This window comes from Pleurodeles waltl, chromosome 3_1 (assembly GCF_031143425.1).
Source record: "Pleurodeles waltl isolate 20211129_DDA chromosome 3_1, aPleWal1.hap1.20221129, whole genome shotgun sequence".
NCBI lineage: Eukaryota > Metazoa > Chordata > Amphibia > Caudata > Salamandridae > Pleurodeles > Pleurodeles waltl.
The window spans coordinates 563302561-563323827 of record NC_090440.1 but is presented as its reverse complement, the minus strand read 5'-3'; the positions used below and the strand labels follow the sequence as shown (position 1 = coordinate 563323827).

General features: G+C 42.2%; 1 protein-coding gene across 1 annotated transcript in view; it reads left to right on the top strand.

Annotated features, from left to right (window-relative positions):
- RASGRF1 (Ras protein specific guanine nucleotide releasing factor 1) overlaps positions 1–21267 on the top strand; it is a 944233-nt gene that overhangs the window by 662849 nt on the left and 260117 nt on the right. Inside the window, exons 16-19 of the mRNA XM_069222980.1 lie at positions 16106–16231; positions 18271–18438; positions 18714–18820; positions 19396–19508. Of these exons, the coding sequence (XP_069079081.1) occupies positions 16106–16231; positions 18271–18438; positions 18714–18820; positions 19396–19508 (514 nt within the window). The remainder of the gene's footprint in view (positions 1–16105; positions 16232–18270; positions 18439–18713; positions 18821–19395; positions 19509–21267) is intronic.

The following is a 21267-nucleotide window of genomic DNA, read 5'->3' as shown; positions in this document are numbered from 1 at the left end:
ACTACTTCAGCAAGATCCTTTGTCGGTTTGGGGGAGAAAAATCTTGCATGCTTTCCTTGTCTCACCCCTTCCCCAGTGAAAAGACTGAACCTTTGTGAAAAAGATTGACCTGTGAGTTCTGAGAAGAGTATACCTATTAATAAAGGGGATTTTGTAAGGCTCAGGAAAAGGACATGCTTTGCATGAATATCATTCTGTCCATAAAGAAAAACACTTTTTGGGTCTTACACACCTTCTCTCTGACAGTCTGCAGCTCTCTAAAAAGCTTTCTATAAAGCAACCACTACAGTTGCAGGATAGAAGGACAACTAGACATAAGATGGGATAGGGGATGCAAAGGTGTTCTTTCTAAGATGCTGCTCTCCTTTTTTTCAGAATAACCTCACCACTACAAAGCCTGGTCCAGTTGAGGGCTCATACACTGAAAAGCAAATAAACTTCACAGGTTGACAAAAACTAGCGCTGTGATAAATAAGCTCAGAAAGCACCGCAGAAATTAATGGCCTAATTCAGTAAGACACATTCACAAATAAGGATGTGTAATTTGCTCACTGACTTGTTTGCAAATGAGTATGCAATTTGTGATGCAACCTGTGTACTAATTGATTGCATTGAAACGTGCACAGTCACATGGGATCGAAAACAACTTGCATCATGAATATTTATTATACAGGTTTGTTTTTTTAACCCCGGTGATTAGCTGCAAATCCCGATATGGCAGCCTGCAAGTACAGCATTTGCTTTCCCAAACAGTAAAGATTTTTTTTAAGTACCCAAAGAGACAGGTCTTTAGGAAGCATGCACTTAAAACATGTTTCCAATTTGGGAACACATTAAGGGAGGGAGGGGGCCTATGAGGCTGCCAAATATATAATTGCCAAATCCCTTTAATTGGTCCATTTATCCCATTCCTCGTTGAGATGTCAGTAACTTTCAATTGTTTGTAGCCACAACTGCAATCACAAACCCTCAATGTATACCACTGTGAATCGCAATTAGGAGGGGAACACCCTTTCATGGCTTTTTCTTAATTTCAATTTAGAATGATTCGCAAAACCCTGTGATTCAAAAGTTTAGTTCATTGCTCAACACCATTTTGTGGCAGCAAACCCTGTCCCTGAACTCTCTCTACAGTGTCATGGTGGATGCCTAAGATTTTCAGTGGCATGCTAATAATTGTATTTATAAAGCTATAAGACTTTAGCAATGTTTAACACTTTTCCCCGTTCTCTTTGGACACATGGAAACAACTGCTGACACTAGTCTATGTAACAAAGACACAAACCTCTATTTATTCTCCATTTTATTGCACGTATACTTTTGTGCCATCTTACAGACCTGCCCTGTAGTTTGTGCAAGCTTTAAATTTGTAGTTTCCCTATGTATCTTTCTCTGGTCGGTCAGATGTCTGTATCTCAGTGTCGCCACGAAGCTTTTCTTTTCCTGTGCGGCTAGCAGATGTGGCCACTACTTTATCTGTTAAAAAGAAAAATAAACCACGGTCCACTTGCTACCGAGCTAACTAACGGTGTACATTCCAGATATGACTAGAACTGTTTAACAGCAAGTAGTTTTCCGTACCCTTGGAGATAACATTCAGATGTATAATTAGCCAATCGCTGGTTAATACTATAGGCTCTGGGCATGTGTATATTTAAGTAATGGAATGGAATATTAATCCCGAGTTTAAATAAATGAAAGGTCGAGAGTTTTTCCAAAACTGATTTTAAAATTATTAGGAAGTCTTTACCAAATCATGAATGATACGAACCTAGGAAAATATAAGTAGCTTTTCAGGAGTTAGGACATGATTTAGAGTCCAGTGGTCAGGTTACCACATTACAATCATTACAGATGTCCCACTACCGTACTACAAGTGCAATTGACTATAATGCTCTTGTAATACGGCATCTGGGATTTCTGTCAGGTTTGTGACAGAATAAACGGTCAGTCAATCTCTAAATCAATCCTTTAGTTATAGAGAGTTTGAGCCTGATTTAGAGTTTGGGAAATGGGATTCTCCATCTCAAACATGAAGGATATCCCATCTACAATATTTCAAGTGCCATAGACTATTCACCTGTAATACGGCGGATGGGATATCCATCACTTTTGGAGTATCGCATCCGTGAAAGTCTAAATCAGGCCAAAGCTCCAAAGCTTCCGCATCTACAAAGTTAGAACACAAGTGTTCTTTGGGTGACAGGAGTTCTCCAGTCACATTTAAGAATGCCTCTGTGATGCGATCAGCACAAAGGCTTGCAATTGATGCATTTAATAATGGGATCAACAAATCCCACTTAGTTGTGATTTTTCTAAGTATAAGAAATGACGTGTTACGTGATTCATTTTACGTTGCACATTTAGGCATCAAAGTAACTGATTAAAAAAAACAGCTTATATTGCAGAACAAGTTTTTGGCACACTAATTAGGTTAATCAATTTTAGGAGTTAGGAATGATATTTGGCTGGAAAAGGCTGAAAGAGTGGGGGTCCAGAAAAAGTGTGTTTCCCATGTTATATTCCATAGGGTCTTTAACTACAGTCTGAACCACTGAACAGAATTACATCAAATTTAGCATGAAGCTAGAGCTTGCTGCGCAGATCGTGCTTTTTGTGATTTGCTGTAAAACCGTTCAGTAGTTTCAGAGAAATTAAAGGTTAAAAAATATAGATATCTAGGGACGTAGAGGAACTGCGGATCCCAGCAAGCTCATGCTGAGATCTGATTGGCTGCTAACACTTCAACCAGGACGTGTTGGCAGCCATTTTGAGAGGGCTTTAGCCAAGTCTCAAAAACAAAAATGTCAAAAAATAAGAAAAGGGACCAGGGTAGGAATACTCTGAGCCCCTAACCTTGGCCCAGGGGTCCCCTGGGACCCTGCCAGGGCTAAAACTTTTTGATTTTTTTTTTTTTAATTCTGTTTTTTTTTTTTTATGTGGTCTCTTCTTGTTTACCAAATTACTGGGTGCTATCATTCATTTTATGGCCAAAACTAGCTGAAACCTCATGGTCCTGAATTCTCCTGATTATCAGGAAAGGAGGAAGGGTTGTGGAGTTGCTGTCCGGGCAGAAAACACTGTTTATCACTGTGATTAGAGGTTGTTTAGTGGTACGAGGGTACATCTGGAAAGGTGAAACGGCAGAACAGCAAGAGGGTGAACTGCACTGAATTCCGATGTGAACTTAAAATGCAACTAACCCTGGCACCCTAGCACAGTAGTGTGTGACTAAAACATACGTCTCACACTTACACTTGGGTAGGTTTTATAGCCTCGTCTGACACGCATACCTTCGCTTTACTGCCCTGGTTGAAGACGTTTTAGTGTGAAATGCTAGAAAAGCTCTATCAAATTGAGTTGGTGTTTTGACAATTCAAGCCCTGAAAAGAACAGAAAACACCTCATGTGGAGGAGTTAGCAAAAAGCAGCTTTTCAGTTTGGTTCAGTCGGACTCGGTCCAGCCTGAAGGAAGTGGGGTGGTGTGACAGACTCGAAGCATGGCCCTAGAGCTGACCTTGTGCAACAAGAATCTGGGTGATCTGAGAATGAGATGGCGACTGTAATTTAGGACAACAGGAACAAGCAGGTAGGTAGACGCATACATGCCACTCACACTGTGTGCGTCAAATTTCGAGTTCATAGCCGTTCAAAATTTAATCTTAAAATATAGCATAACTGCATCCTAACTGTGTGTAGTTCTAAAGGTTTTCATGATGGGCAACATTAAAATGGGGAATAGTAACTAGTTTCGAAGCCATGAACGCGTGGTGGTACTAACGGCCTTTTAAAGGCAAATTGAAATTATTACCATCATTATTAATTCCAAATGTCATCATTACAGTTTTGTAATATTCATTATTTGGTAGTAAAAAAGAAGCCTTTTTCTGTTACACATTAGATTTAGACAACAGCAACATAGCAAACCAGCATTTGCAATGTAATAGGTCTTGCATTTGTGAGAGTTAGAGCTATTGGTGTTGTAAATGACAGTGTATTTTACATATGTGTTTTGGTTTGGAGTGTAGTGGATGTATGAACAGAGACACAGCTGCTGCACTGTCTAGAGGACTAAGAATGGGGGATTTCCACTGGGAACAGAGACACAGCTGCAGCACTGTCTAGGGGACTAAGAATGAGGAATTATCACTGGGAATAGAGACATAGCTGCAGCACTGCCTAGAGGACTTAGAATGGGTGAGGTACTGTCAGGAACAGAGAAGCAGCTGCAACATCGTCTAGAGGACTTAGAATGAAGATTTTCCACTGTGACCAGAAGCACAGCTGCAGCACTGCTTAGAGGACTTAGAATGGTGAAGTTACTGGCAGGACCAGAGAAGCAGCTAGCAGCAATGTCTTGAGGGCTAAGAATGAGGGATTACCACTGTGACCAGAAATACAGCTGCAGAACTGCCTAGAGGACTTAAAATGGAGGAGTTACCGATGGGACCAGAGAAACAGCTAGGAGCACTGCCCGAAGGACTTAAAATTAAGAATTACCACTGAAACCAGAGTAGGAGATAGTGGCACTTCCTAGAGCACTAAGAATGAGGAATTGCCATTGGGATCAGAGAAGCAGCTGCAGCACTGTATCAAGGACTTCAATGAGGAATTACCACTGGGACTAGAGAAGCAGGGAGGAGCACGCCCTAGAGGACTTAAAATGAGGAATTACCGACGCAACCAGAGAAGCAGCTAGCAGCACTGTCTGAAGGACTCAGAATGAGGAATTACCAGTGGGACCAGAGAAGCAACACTGGCTAGAGGACTTAGAACGAGGAATCACTGACAGGACCAGAGATGCAGCTAGTAGCACTTTCTAGAGGACTTAGAATGAGAAATTACCACTGGGAGCAGGGAAGCAGCTAGCAGCACTGTCTAGAGGATGTAGAATGAGGAATTACCGGGGAACCAGAGAAGCATCTTGTAGCATTGTCTAGACGACTTAGAATGAGGAATTACTGGCAGAACCAGTGAAGCAGATAGCATCACTTCTTAGAGGGCTAAGAATGAGGAATTACCACTGGGACCAGAGAAGCAGCTGCAGCACTGTCTACAGGACTAAGAATGAGGAATTACCACTGGGACCAGATAAGCAGATAGCAGCGCTGTCTAGAGGACTTAGAATGAGGAATTACCACCAGGAACAGAGAAGCAGCTAGCAGCACTGCCTAGAAGACGTAGAATGAGGAATTACCAACAGGACTAGAGAAGCAGCTTGCAGCATTATCTAGCGGTCCTAAAATAAGGAATTACTTGTAGAACCAGTGAAGCAGATAGCAACACTGGTAAGAGGACTAAGAATGAGAAATTACCACCGGGACCAGAGAGGCAAGTGGAGCGCTTTGTCTAGAGGATGTAGAATGAGTAATTACCACTGGGATCAAAGAGGCAGCTGCAGCATTGTCTGCAGGACTAAGAATGGGGAATTACCACTGGGACCAGAAAAGCAGCTGGCAGCGGTCTAGAGGACTTAGACTGAGAAGCAGCTAGCAGCACTGCTTAGAGGACTTAGAATGAGGAATTATCGACAGGATCAGAGAAGCAGCTTGTAGCATTGTCTAGAGAACTGAGAATGAGGAATTACAACAAGACCAGAAAAGCAGCTAGCAGCATTTCCTAGAGGACTAAGAATGAGGAATTACTACTGGGACCGAGAAGCAGCTAGCAGCACTGTCTGAAGGACTTAGAATGAGGAATTGCCACTGGGACCAGAGAAGCAGCAATGCCTAGAAAATGTAGAATGAGGAAATTCTTATGGGACCAGAGAAGCAGCTTGCAGCACCGTCTAGAAGATTTAGATTGAGGAATTACTGACGGGACCAGAGAAGCAGCCAGCAGCACTTCCTACGGGACTAAGAATGAGGAAATACGACTGGAACCAGCTGCAGAATTGTCTACAGGGCTAAGAATGAGGAATTAACACTGGGACCAGAGAAGCAGCTAGTAGCACTGCCTAGAGGACTTAAAATGAGGAATTACCGATGGGACCAGAGAAGCAGCTTGCAGCATTGTCTAGAGGACTTAGAATGAGGAATTACAAATAGGACCAGAGAAGCAGCTACCAGCACTTCCTACAGGATTAAGAATGAGGAATTACCACTGGAACGAGAGAAGCAGCTGCAGCATTGTCTACAGAACTAAGAAGGTTGAATTACCGATGGGACCAGAGAAGCAACAAGCACCACTGCCTAGTTGTTTAAGAATGAGGATTTTCCACTGGGACCTGAAAAGCAGCTGGAGCACTGTTCAGAGGGCTTTAGAATGAGGATGAGGGTGACTGAAAGTGGATGAGTGTGTGTGTGCTGGAGGGTGCAAAACATGCACACAGTGCCAATTATTTATAAAACATCATTGGAGGGAAAAGTGGCTTGGAAAACATCAATTAAGTATACTCAAGCAGAGGCACAAGAATAAACTCTTTTTTCACCAGTGAGGTGTGAACACATTGCTATGGACAACCAAAAGAACACTCAGGCTGCAATGCCCAGATGGGAGGTGGGAGGAGGGGCCATCACGTGCTGTAAAAGGAAGCAGCATGAACGTAGAGTGATGGCCAGCAAAAATGTTCTCTTAGTCAAATCGCCTGGAAGGGAACTATGCAAACAAAGGAGGGACATTTATAAAAATGCACCAATTAAAAGGAAGCATTTAAGACAAGCACAACAAAGAACGAATGGCAACAGTGGGTGTGGTTAAAGCCCATAGACTTAATGCACACAGTGCATGCATGCTGCCTAGGCTCGGGCGAAAAATGGTAACATGCAGATGCACAATGTATTATTGTACTGTTCGAACCCGAGTTATTTGTTAGAATACAACATAGATTTGGGCATAGCTGGTGGGTGTGTTATTTGTAGTGCAATTTTATATTTCATTTTTAGATTAAAATTATTCAACAGTGATCCTTATTTGGGACCTCTGGACTCTGGTTTATGTTTTATTTTCTTAAAACATCTATTAATTTTTATCATACATGAAGATTGTGTCTTGCACTATGCGCTGTAATCTTTGTCGTGAAAAAGAGGACTTGTTTTAACTAGGAAGTACTATTTTAATAGAACCGCCTGTTCTGTGTTTTAAGTACAGTTTATTTCCAATTGAAATGTATCAAAGAGAACATTGCGAATAAATCAAATTCTGCACCGAGTTCCATTCTGCTGTGGTGGTCCATAGTTTATATGACATCTATTCCCTAATCCATACGTTTGCTGTGTACTTTGTCCCTTCATCCTAGACTTCAGATCAAACATTGATTTAATGATGTCTGTTGCAGTGAGTGCCTCACTGAGATCTGAGGCAATTGGGCAGTGTCTGTAGCACCTCCAAGTTTGAGAATCAATATGTTTTCTAACTTTTTCTTTTTTAGCATTCACAGATGTCATATGTGATGATACTGCGCCAGGGTACTGGACCCTGGTTGACATACACAATTTAATAAATAAATAATATCTAATTGGGGCAGGTGGCATAGCTGAGCGAATATTGTGCCCTGCTAGAACAATACAAAGTCATAGCGTTGGTATTTCAATGTCACAACATATTCTTCGAGATCTTTGTTGTATCAATAACTAATTATCCATTCATCCCGCAAACCAAATGATTTCCACTGCCGTTACCAGTCTTTATTCCCCAACCTAATGGCACTTCGACTTGTCATTCTCCAAAAGATGAAAGAGAAGTTGGTGCCGGGCCTCGAACCTGTGCCTGTGACCTCCACATGACTAGCAAAGCTCACACAGTTTTTTGTTTGTCTTTGTGATTGAACATTCAACTGTGTATTCTCTTTTATCTCACAGATGCACATTGGCTGTATTGTGAAATCTAGACTAACTACTGTTTTGATTTAAATTAAATTAAACTAGACATTATTACCGCTCTACTAATAATAACGCTAGATTTTAAACTAGGAGACCTATACATAAACATTAATTTCTTAGTGTATCAAAAATTATTATTGTATAGCTCCAAAGGAGACAAAGAATATCTGTATATAATCAAACCAGCAGACAAAGGAGGAAATATTGTCATCCGGAACACATCTGATTATATGATGGAAGCTTATAGACAATTAAATAATCCAAGGGAATATAGAAAGTTGACAAAAAAAAAACATTAAAAAGCTGACATTTCTTTTGCATACCAAATTGGATACTTGGCATCAACAACTGTTACTTGATCATGGGGAATATTTTTTTTTTTTTAAAAGAGAATCCAACTTTACCCACGATTTACTTTTTGCCGAAGATTCATAAATCATTGACATCACCACCTGGGAGGCCAATAGTCTCCGCATGTGATTCATTGTTTGAAAGAATTTCCAATTATGTAGACATTTATCTAGCTCCCATAGTAAAAACCTTGAGCTCATATATTGAGGACTCTGGAGATCTTCTCAAAATTCTATTAAATTTAAATTGGCACCGTAGCTACTTGTTGGTCACAATAGATGTAGTCTCTCTTTACACATCGATCAAACACGAAATTGGGTTAAATGCTTGTAAATATTTTTTTAAACAACGTAAGTGTCTAGCTGTTGCACATGTATAATCCTTATGAGTGATTGCTCTAATATGTTCCAAAATTCTCTTCTTTAATGCACAGAATGTGCTATCAATATACTTAGAACCGCAATGACATTCAATGGCATACACCACAAATTTCGTATCACATGTAATCTTATGCTTAATTACCAGTTCTTCTCCATTTGAAAATGTGACCTTTTTCAAAGATTGTCCTATTTTACAGGCTTTACAGTGATTACATTTAAAGAATCCCTTTTGTCTTTCCATTAACCAATTGTGATCCTTCTCTAAGACAAAATGACTTTTTATTATCATATCCTTTATACTAGGTGCCTTCTTATATGAAAACAGTGGCTTAGGGCCAACTAGGGATCCTAAATCCGGTTCCCTTCTTACAATCTGCCAGTGCTTACACAGAATATTCTTGATAAGAGTACTTTCTTTGGTGTATTGCATTATCATTCTAATTGATTCTTTTGAATCTTTTTCTTTATTTTGGAACAAAAAATCCTCTCGTTTTTTTAGACTGAATCACATTGAGGTTTTTCTTAAGAATATTCTTGTTATATCCTCGAGTTTTGAATCTTTCAGAAGTTTGATAGCATTTTAATAATGAATCATTTTCATTAGAACAGTTTCTTTTCATTCTTATGAATTCACCCAAGGAGATGCTATTGATCAGAGATTTGGGATGAAAACTTTTCCCATGTAATATACTGTTGCATGCAGTCTTTTTCCGAAATACTGTGGTTTCTATTTTATCATTCTCAATATAAATCGTAATGTCTAAAAAATTAATCGATGTCTGACTTGTTTCACAAGTAAATTTGAGACCTACTTCATTATTATTGAGAATGTTAAAATATTGCATGAATTCATGCCTTGATCCATTCCAGATAATAAAAAGATCATCTATGTAGCGAACCCACAGTAATGCTTTTTCAGCATAATTCTCATTGTTTTTGCTCCACGCTATCTCTCTTTCCCACCAACCCATTACCAGGTTGGCATAGTTTGGGGAAAATGAAATTCCTGTAGCAGTACCACATAATTGGTGATAAATCTCATGATTAAAAATAAAGATGTTGTTTTTAAGACACATGTCAATCATGTCTAGTAACATTTTTGAGTGCTCTAACTCTGAAATATTACGTTGTTTAAAAAAATATTTACAAGCATTTAACCCAATTTCGTGTTTGATCGATGTGTAAAGAGAGACTACATCTATTGTGACCAACAAGTAGCTACGGTGCCAATTTAAATTTAATAGAATTTTGAGAAGATCTCCAGAGTCCTCAATATATGAGCTCAAGGTTTTTACTATGGGAGCTAGATAAATGTCTACATAATTGGAAATTCTTTCAAACAATGAATCACATGCGGAGACTATTGGCCTCCCAGGTGGTGATGTCAATGATTTATGAATCTTCGGCAAAAAGTAAATCGTGGGTAAAGTTGGATTCTCTTTTAAAAAAAAAAAAATATTCCTCATGATCAAGTAACAGTTGTTGATGCCAAGTATCCAATTTGGTATGTAAAAGAAATGTCAGCTTTTTAATGGTTTTTTTTTGTCAACTTTCTATATTCCCTTGGATTATTTAATTGTCTATAAGCTTCCATCATATAATCAGATGTGTTCCGGATGACAATACTTCCTCCTTTGTCTGCTGGTTTGATTATATACAGATATTCTTTGTCTCCTTTGGAGCAATACAATAATAATTTTTGATACACTAAGAAATTAATGTTTATGTATAGGTCTCCTAGTTTAAAATCTAGCGTTATTATTAGTAGAGCGGTAATAATGTCTAGTTTAATTTAATTTAAATCAAAACAGTAGGCACATTGACATATGCAGTTAACAATAAGTTGCCCTCTTTTAAACATTCATTTAGGATGAAAAATGTTGCTTGATTAGAATTGATTTATGCCCTCATTTGAAACTCAGTGAGATTTATCAGATTACTTTTACTTCGTTTTATGTTGCCCTCTTTTAAACATTCATTTAGGATGATAAATGTTGCTTGATTAGAATTGATTTATGCCCTCATTTGAAACTCAGTGAGATTTATCAGATTACTTTTACTTCGTTTTATGTTGTGATGTAAGATTCATTGTTTCAGAACCACGATTCCCAACATGCATTGTAATTAGCATTGAATGTTACTATAAATAGGATTTGTAATAGTAACAGGATTCTTTGAACTCGAAAAAGACCAGACGGTCGAAACGCGTTGTTCGTTCTGTTGTTTCCAGTTTTGAAATGAAATAAACACAAGATTTAATTTCCCCTAATAGAGTGCACTGCTAATCTTTGATTTACATATTTCTCCTTGGGCTCGGCCTCGCCCACAGCAGTAGCACCGGTACTTTGAGCACCGTGCCTTTTGAGAGCCGCTTTGTTTTATATATATATATATATATATATATATATATATATATATATATATTGACCAGCAATTATAAATCAGGCCGCACTCCAGGAGATTAGAGTTTTGCGTTTCTTCACCAGGTGAGTATCCACTCCATAAACCACCACCGACGTGTTTCATCTGACAAGTCTTGTTTATGGTTACACACACACACACACACACACATATATATATATCAAGAGACGGAGAATGAATGTATGTGTGTCACTAGTTTTATGTATATGTCAATGAGTATGTGAGTAGATGTGTATGTGTGTGGATTTACAAGAGTTTGTGTGTGAATGAGTAGGTATGTAAGTGTTTGTGTGGATGAGCTCATCAGTGATGTCATCAGTGATGTAACTGACCTTGTCATGAGTGATGTAATATATGAGGCCATAAGCAGTGCCTTATGAGGGTGTAAGTTATAGTTAGCTCAATTAACTATAACTGCTGAATTTCACTGGTTTTGTAGGTTTAAAGTATTAACCTAACTATTTCGTCCCTATAACCTTTGTTTTTTCAGTGATTTCTATGTTTAAAAAAAAAATCTAGTTCCTAACTATAACAGCCCTCTAACTTTTTTTTCAGTGAATTTTTATGTTTAAAAAAAAAAAATGTATTTCCTAACTATAAAGTACTTGCGGTCAGCAGTAGTTAGTTATAGTTATGACCTAGTTTTCATAGAAAAAGCTTTTTTTGACTTGCTTATATCTTTGGCGCCGACTGATGAATCTTCACCAAACTTTATTTTAAAAAAATTGATGCTGACTTCAGCTGTTGTCTGGAAAGTTTCGGGGTGATCCGGTGATCCGTCAAGATGGGGCTGAGAAAAAGGGGGAGCCCAAAACGCATTTTCCCCATGTTAATTTCTATTGGGATTTTGAACACAACTACAGCCTGAACTGCTGGAAGGATTTACACTACATTTGGCAGAAAGCGTGTTCTGTGTCAAGAAAGCGCCCTTTTTTGTGATTTGGTGTAAATCCGTACAGTTTTCTAGTTATGAACCAAATTTGTAAATATAGGGACGTGGATCCTACTCGGATTCTCCTCGAATCCTCTGTGGATTCAGAGGAAAAGCAAGGCCCTGATTGGCTGGATACAACCTGAAAGAAAAATTGCAGCCGCCATTTTGTTTCTTGTATTGCCCAGGGTGGGGGGGAAACAGTGTAAAAACATATCAGCGGTCAGGATACAGGTATCCTGACCCCATAGGACACATACAGTCATTTTCTGTTTTATTTGGTCAATCCATGGATTCGAGGACCATCCTGGGGAAAAGTAAGGCCCAGGTTTACTGGCCGCAATCTGACATAAATATTAGCATGTGTTAAAAAAAAAAAAAACATAGAAATTCACTAAAAAAACAAAGGTTACAGGGACGTTATAGTTGGGCTGCCATTTACTCATACAAAACCATAGAAATTCAGTAGTTATAGTTCTACTTATAGTTATACTTCTTAGAAGAAACTATAACTCATGCTGGAAAGTAACTTTGGGCAACGAGTTCTTAACATAAGTATATCTATAAGTATAACTATAACTATGGAATTTCTATGGTTTTGTATGGGTAAAACGCCAACTATAACATCCCTGTAACCTTTGTTTTTTTCAGTGATTATATATATATATATATATATATATATATATATATATATACATATATATGGTATTTTTATAGCGCAAACCGAGCCAAAAGGCAGCAGAGCCCTGAACAGAGTCGAAGGTAAAGATAGAGTCAGTGAGGGCTTGGAGAGGTATCTGGGTTCGGAGAGTGGAGGTATCATGATGTAGTTTTCTTTAAAGAGGTGAATGTTCAGGTTTTTTCTAACTTGGAGCAGGGGTGTAGCAGTTGTAGGAAGCTGGCTCTTCATATAGTATACCAAAATGAGGTATACTGAGCAAAGAGTCTATGGGTTCCCTTATAAGTGGACAGGGGCTTGCTCTAGCAATCCCAAGGTGCTCCCTTAAGGTGTAGTGTGGTTGAGCAGCCTTAGGCTTATCAGGGAGGAATGTTAGACATTTACTATAGGCGCACAGTCAATAAATGATACACACAACTCAGTAAGGAGATACACACCAATTTATAAAAATTGCAGGTATCTTTATATATATATTTAGGCATCAGAATCAATCATCAGGTAAGTGCGCTTTGCAAGAGAAATCTTTGCAGGTTTGAAAAGTCAACACAGTGCTATTTTCGGAAGCTGCAATGGTACCCTATGGGAGAGAAAGCATGTACTGCAAACATGTACTCCACAGTAACTTACAGGACCAGTCTTCCAGACTTAACATGAGTGTAGGGGTTACCTCGAGCGCCACTAGGGCTTCCAGGTCCAGTGGTGCAGTTTTGCGTTGGGTGCCCCGTTGAAGTCAATGGAGATCGGTCCGGTCAGAAAGGTGCTGCAGGTAGGGACTGGGGGACCAGTCCAGGTGAACCCACAAGGGTTCAGTTCTTCCGATACTCGGGGACATAGGGAGAGCTGGGTTCCTCTTCTCCTCGGTCCTGGACGGCAGGGTGCAGAGGTGTCTGGAACCGTCAGGTTTCCGTCACCTGTTGCAGTCGCGGTAAAGGGGGCCTGCAGAAAGAAGCTGCAGGTGTGGACTGGGGGTCCAGTCGACCAAACCAACAGGTGGGTTTAGGTCTCCTTAGGCTCAGGGACGTAGGAACACCTTTGGTCCTCTTCTCCTTGACCGAGGATGGTTGAGTACAGAGGTGCAGTGGACCATCAGGTTTCCGTCACCACAGGCGGTCACGGTAGAGCGGGGCCTGCATCAAGAGGCTGCAGGCGTCGGCGTGAATGTCGAAGTGGAGAGACCCACGATGTTCTTAACTTCTGGAGGGACTGGGGACCATTCTGGCACCATTGGCCCACTTCAATTCGGGGTAGGGAGCATGGGGTGCAGTCTAGCATCAGATTTGGTGGTCTTGAGTCCTCTCAGTGTTTCTTGGGGTGTCTGCAAGATGCAAGGAGACAGTTCTGCTGTTCCACAGGAGTTCCTGGTTCTGATGTGAAGGCTGGCAGTCCTCCTGGGCTTTTGGAGGCACAAGCAGCTGCCGGCCGAGTGTTCTTGGTCACAATTGTCAGAGTCAGCAGGCAGTGTGGCAGGGTTGGTGCTGAGTCAGTCACTGGTATTCAGTTCTTTCATTTGTATCTCTGGAGTGTCCTTTTCTTCAGGTTGGCAAGATCTGATTTTCTGGTGCCAGGGGCTCCCCTAAATACTGAATATAGGGGCGTTAGGCGATTGTACGTAATAGTAGTAGCCTATAGGCTGCTCACCCCTGGGGTCACTAAGCCTCCTATTTGACCACTTCCTGTAGGAAGTAGGCATAACCCTGTCCCAGAGTTCCTAGTTCTGCCATCATCAAAATGGCACACTTTTACATTTTGTGTCTACATCAGGCAGCTCACCGTAGGGGTGGAACTGACCTGAGGGGTGGCCAAGCCTCTCTAATTACTAATTTTCCTGCCTGTCCAGGTGCCAAATGGGCACTGGGTCAGGGGGATCAGCATTCCCTCTGAGGGAAGCCAGATCTGCATACCAAGGGCAGTGTGCTCTTTGAAGCTCCCTGCATTGGAATGCAAATTTGCAGGCCATTCTGTTGGGAGGGATGTGTTAACACTCCTGCCAGAGCAGGCTTTGTTCCTGACCACCCAAGAGCAGAGGCTTGCACCCTTGTTGGGGGTCAGAAACATGTCTGTTGGTGGCAGGCGGGCTAAAACTGGCAGGAACTAGTAGGTTTTTCTGGGAGCACCTCTAAGGTGCCCTCTGGGTGCATGTATTAATAAATCCTTCACTGGAATCAGTGAGGGTTTATTAATATGAGATATTTGAGACCAAATTTCCCTAGTTTGAGTGAAGCCATCATGCAGCTGGGAAACTCGTATTGTCCAGTGTTCAGCACATGTACTTAAAATGGCTTCCCTAATTACTATGTCTAAGAATCAACTAAGATATAGCAGGGTCATATCTGCTGTTGCAGATCAGTCCACACGGGTAATATAATGCACCCTGCCTTAGGGCTGCAAGGCCTGCTGTAGGGGTGACTTACATATATTGCACACAGTGTTAGTGGGCATGGCACACAGACTGCGTGCCATGTTGTGTTTTCACTTTTAGCAATGACAGTCTGCCTGAGCTAGGTGAGGTTCCCTTAGGGTAGCACAATACATGTTGCAGCTCTTGGGGACCCTCTTTGGCACCCCTGCCCTAGGTACCTGGGGTACTATTTACTAGGGACTTACAGGGGTGCCAAAGGTATGGGCAATTGGGTAACAATTGTACAGTTTATTTGGGAAAGAGATCTGGCAGTGGTGATCTGGACAGCAGGAACCCAGTGCACTTTTAGTCAAAATTGCATCATTTACCAGGCAAAAAGTGGGGGTGACCATGTCAAAAGGGGCACTTTCCTACGGTAGTCCTGGTAGATACTGAGATATCAGTCCAGATATTGGGTGCTTAGATGGACCTGTTACCTTCTTTTTGCTTTTTTGCATGTGTTTGCCTCCAGTTTGATGGTATCCTGGCTGCGGGTGTGCTGAGAGCCACCAGAGGTTGTGATCCTGCCAGCGAGTTAGGTGTGTGTACTGGTGTTGGTGGCCTTGTATATGGTGCAGAGGGCCGGCAAGGGGAGCCAATAGAGTTTCATCAGGGTGGGGGGATAATGTGGTCATATTTCTTCAGGCCCTGTTGTATTTACAGGATTGTTCCTTTCTGATGTGCATATCTAAGCCTTGGCCTCCACAGTAGTAGGACTGGTGCGCATGAACAAGGCCTCTAAAGGTAGAAATTAGCCTGCCATTTTATGTTGGTTGGTATCTCAACCGTAGGTTCTTAGTGGCAGGCTGCTGTTTGTTTTGATCTATCCCACCACTATAGACCTTGTCAGTAGGAGGGGGACACCTCTTCTGTGGTGTGCTGTGTGGTGTGACTCCCTATGGTGGTGTGACTAAGGCTCTTCTTCTCATTTGTATTGTATCTCATCCTCTGTGTCCCAGGGAAAAGAAACATGGCTGCTTTTAATTGGTGTGATGTGTCTCACTATAAAAATCCGTGGCAGAAGGAGTGAGGCTGGTCTTCAGTGGCATCCTCTGACAGTACTATGCTATGGTGTGCACATGTGCCATTGGACTCTTTTCAGTTGGTGATCTCTCTTTCCTGCAGACTCGGAGGTCTCCGTCCGGGAGGAGTCCGATACTGAGCAACCACAGAGTGATGAGGCTGAAGCTGAGACATCACCCACCAAGTCCCCTACCACACCCAAAGCCATCAAAGGCAAAAGCACCTCAGGTAAAGAGTACATCCTGAAAAGCTACTGGCTGTGAGTCAAGCCGCTGAGGGTGTTCTGATACCGGTAATTATTTTCCGAGTGATAGTTTACTTCCCATATTAATCCATGCACTGTATAGATTTTTGAGTTCTTATTTCAGAACAAAAGCACCATGCCCCAGCGAGACATCAGTGGCACAATCCTCTGCATACCAGGGCACTACCAGAGCAGGCATTTGCTGTTACAGGAAGACATTAAGCGCATTATTCGCATTGCTCAGAGGCCAAAACGAAAACACAATTCCCACTTCATTCAGTTATCCAGTGCCCTGTCGTAGAGAAATAGCAATCCTAGTGCCGTCTGTTAGCCACTACGTTTGCACAAAGAGATACCAGTCCCACAGCTCTCCCACAGAGATACCATAACCATAAACATTTTTATTCACTTTGGTCTTTCCACAGTGTGGTGCCACTATCAAAGCCATAACTACACTAAAGCAAATACAGAATGAGACACAACAATCTACAGTACACGAAAATGTTACAAGAAACTGATCCTGCAACTGTCAGGAAACCTAGAAGCAACACTAGGGATGCGATGTGTAATTATTCTGACATACCATGATGTAAACCAGGGTCTTAGCACTGAGAAACGCTCACAGTGAGGCCTCAATTGCACCAGGCAATCTTACCAGGAGAAAATAATGCTGTCCCTAACAGAGCAGAATTCTACTGCAGTGAGATACTAGTGACAGAGCCGTTACCCTACCAGGACCATGCTGCAATGAGATACTAAATTTACATCCTGCTCCTTGCAGGGGCCCTGCACAGGAAGACAAAAGTGTCACAAGGTTATACAGTGCTTCTACCACCCATGGCTCAACAATGAGTTCGGAACAACGACCTCGTTGGTATCACTAATGCCTTTACCACGAATGCCTTTACAACGATTTTTCGCTGTAAAGGCATTCCTGGTAAAGGCATTAGTGATCATCATGCACAGTTCCAGCATGCGTCCCCCCTACTCCCGCCTCTAAAAATTACCGCAACCCCCCCACCCCCACAACCACCCCAACCCCCACTCCCAAATTACTACAACCCCAACCCCCTCCCCTAAAACCTAAAGCACCCCAACCCACCACTAAAACCTAAACCCTGACCCCCCTCCCCACCCCTAAACCCTAATCACCCCGAGCCCCCACCCCCAAAAACTAAAAATACCCCGACTCCCCACCCCCACCCCTAACACCTAAAGCATCCTAACCCCCAACCCACCCCTAAAACCTAAACCCTGACCCTCCGTCCCCCCCAAACCCTAATCACCCCAAGCCCCCCACCCCACCCCCAAAAAAACAGCCCCAGTCCCAGCCCAACTTACCTCCTCCTTCACCGCATCGACTCCCTTCTTCTGTGCCTTAACCACACTTGTAAGTGGTTCACACATGCGTGGTTAAGACCCTAAATCCAGTGAGTCGTGGAAAACGAAACCGTTGTTTCGCTTTCATTTTCCACGACTTCGTGGTTCAGGAGTCGTTGTTCCGGGTGTTTCCCATCTCACAGTGCTCATTTCCTCATAATCCTGCCACAGAGTGACTTTAATCTTACAATATGTTGTACACAAGTGCCCTACCATCAGAAACACATATTCTACAGACTTCAGAATACCAGGGCCCCACCGCAACAGTATCAAATCCCAAGAACCATTATTGCACCAGGAACATATCACAAGTGATATTAATGCCATATCATTAAGAACATCAGGGCTTGCCACAGGTAATGCTGATCCCATGGTCCATAGTACATCACATTCCTGCCACACGAGAAACTCTTTTTGACAGTCTACAAAGCACCAGGGTCCTGCCATACGAAAACGCTAATCTAATGGGCATTGGTACACGAAGGTCCTATCACAGGAATACTCTAATTCAACATCCATCTGTAGGTGAAGGCCATGCCTCAGACAGGCCTTATTCTATAACCTTCAAATTTGCGGCCTTTTATGAAAGATAGCTGCTGACTACAATACCTCAATCAAGTTATGTTATTTTCTACTCTTTCAGATTTCTGTTTATTCTCCTACAATAATGGGGTGGTGATGACATCTTGTCGGGAACATGACGGTACTCGCAGCGTTTCAGCTACATCAGCCTTTGCAATAGCCACAGCTGGAGCTAATGAGGGAACCCCTACTAAGGAGAAGTACAGAAGGATGTCCTTAGCTACCGCAGGTAGGGCAATGTGGAATGTTATGAAAAAGCAATCACTTGTCTAGCTTCCCCAAATAACAACTTCTACAAATAGAAATTCAAATGTCTCAATCTGCAGTGTTCCCTCTGTGCATTAGTCAGTGGAACACAAATGTAGCACCACATACAGAGAGAGTCCAACATTTCTAGTTGAAGTATAGAAACACAGCTGGCTACTCTGTGGCAGGCATCTCAGGCTGGCGACCAGGTCTCTCTTTAGTGTAAGTCTCCTTGATTTTCATTTTTATTTTCTGCAGGATTTCCCCCAGACCAAAGAAATGGAGACAAGGAGTTTGTCATCAGGAGAGCAGCCACCAACAGAGTACTGAATGTACTGAAGCATTGGGTCTCCAAACATTCTCAGGTATAAAGAAGTCTTACCTCACACGTATTGGGCACCATTGATGCAGATGCATGCCCCATAGCTGGGGGGGGGGCACTGATTTTGATATATAACTTGAAGTTATAAGGACCTACTGATATGGAGAAGTATGTAAGGGTTTGTGGAGAGCACGTACGTAGAGCAATACATCAGAGGTTTGTGGTAGATAGAATTGTATGTTAATATATGGGAGGCAACTGGCGCCTTTTATTATGCCTGGAAGAGGAGGAGCAAACCAGAGAAGCAGATCAAAGAGAAAATATGAATGATGTCTTGAATACTTGGCTACCCCCACTTTGTAAATACTTTGACAGGGAGAACAGACCCCTTAATGCAGCACAGAATAGGACAGGGCAGAAGAGAACAGGCTAGCACTAACATTACAAGATAAAACTGAACTGAAGGTAAAACTGAAGAATAGGAAATGGCTTCCAAGAGATAATGCAAGATGTGGATTTGAATTAAAAAGTTAATTATAGGTCATCTACTGGCTCCCTTTCCTTCCTCCAAATGTACATTCTTCCTCATGCGTGCTGACTCCTTTCTTTTTCTCCTAGGATTTTGAAACAAATGAGGAACTGAAATATAAAGTCATCAGCTTTCTAGAAGAAGTGATCCATGATCCAGAGCTTTTAACACAAGAGAGGAAAGCAGCTGCCAACATCATCAGGTATTGCCCAGGACTTTCTGTGGTCACTATTATGCAGCAGAGCATATAGAAGGCCACTTTTACCTGGCTTTGTGCTTTGACGGGGCTCCCATAAAGCATATATAAGTGTAGTTGAGTGAACGAAACACATTGTCAAATGGCCTTTGTCACTAAATTACCTTTACTTACTTCATTGTCCTTGTTAATAGATTTATTATTCCTCTTCAACAGGTTGCTTTTTAGACCTCTTCAATAGGAGGACAATTAGTCAGATAGTGGATTGTCTCTTTGCCTCTTTAACATTTCCTCTGATAACGCGTCCCAATCTAGATAATTTATCTTGCACGGAGACTCGTTTTAGGCCAATTAACCTTTTGACCCTGATTGGGGACTCCTTAGGACGAGATATCTATTCAGCATTTCAATCAATAGATCAATAACCTAATCAATATTCACAATGACAAATCAATCAAACTAATTAATAACATTAATAAGAATCAAAACACACCATGACCTTTCAGCCACGAATAACCACGCAAATCTAGTAAGGTTTAGGATATTTATTCCCTATCTGTTACACTCTACTAGCAAGTTCATTAATCTCAATACCAGTAAACACATCAACAAAACTACAATATGACAACTTGAATAAGACTTTATCAAAGCAAAGATCATGAGCATTAGAACAAAGCAAGGCATCAACATGCATCAACTTTAGCAGAGCATCATTAGTACATTATCCAACAAAGCAAAGATTCAGTCATTTGTCCATTTGCACCAATACTAGTGAACTCTTTAACTACCCTCTAATTAGCATCAGCATGTTGGGCTTCATGCAAAACAATTTAGCAACACGAATTTGGAAAACATCTAACTATAGCCTCTATCAAAAGATCAGTTGGTACCTAGAAAGAAAAGGCAAACAGACAATTACAATTTCATCATCAGATAGTTACCCATCCAAATGGGGCAGCAAACAGCATCAGTCTTCGTCCTCAGGACAGCAGTCGATTCGCCATCAGCCAGGATAGAACAGCAAAGTCTCAGCAAGGTATAGCAAGAAGGAGCTTTTCCCTCCCTCAAGGAGGAGAAGTAAGTATCAGGCAAGGAAGAAGGTGAGGATGGTTTAAAGTATAAAACAGCTAAAGACAAAGGGGGTCATTTTGACCTTGGCGGACGGCGGAGGCCGTCCGCCAAGGTACCGCCGCTGAATGACCGCACCGCGGTCAAAAGACCGCGGCGGCCATTCAGACATTTCCTCTGGGCCGGCGGGCGCTCTCCAAAAGAGCGCCCGCCGGCCCAGAGTAAATGCCCCTGCAACGAGGACGCCGGCTCAGAATTGAGCCGGCGTAGTTGCAGGGGTGCGACGGGTGCAGTTGCACCCGTCGCGTATTTCAGTGTCTGCTTAGCAGACACTGAAATACTTTGCGGGGCCCTCTTACGGGGGCCCCTGCAGTGCCCATGCCATGGGCATGGGCACTGCAGGGGCCCCCAGGGGCCCCGCGGCACCCCCTACCGCCATCCTGTTCCTGGCGGGAGACCCGCCAGGAACAGGATGGCGGTAGGGGGTGTCAGAATCCCCATGGCTGCGGAGCGCGCTCCGCAGCCATGGAGGATTCTGAAGGGCAGTGGTAAACCGGCGGGAGACCGCCGGTTTACCCTTTCTGACCGCGGCTGAACCGCCGCGGTCAGAATGCCCTCGGGAGCACCGCCAGCCTGTTGGCGGTGCTCCCGTGGTCGGTGGCCCTGGCGGCCAGCAGCCGCCAGGGTCAGAATGACC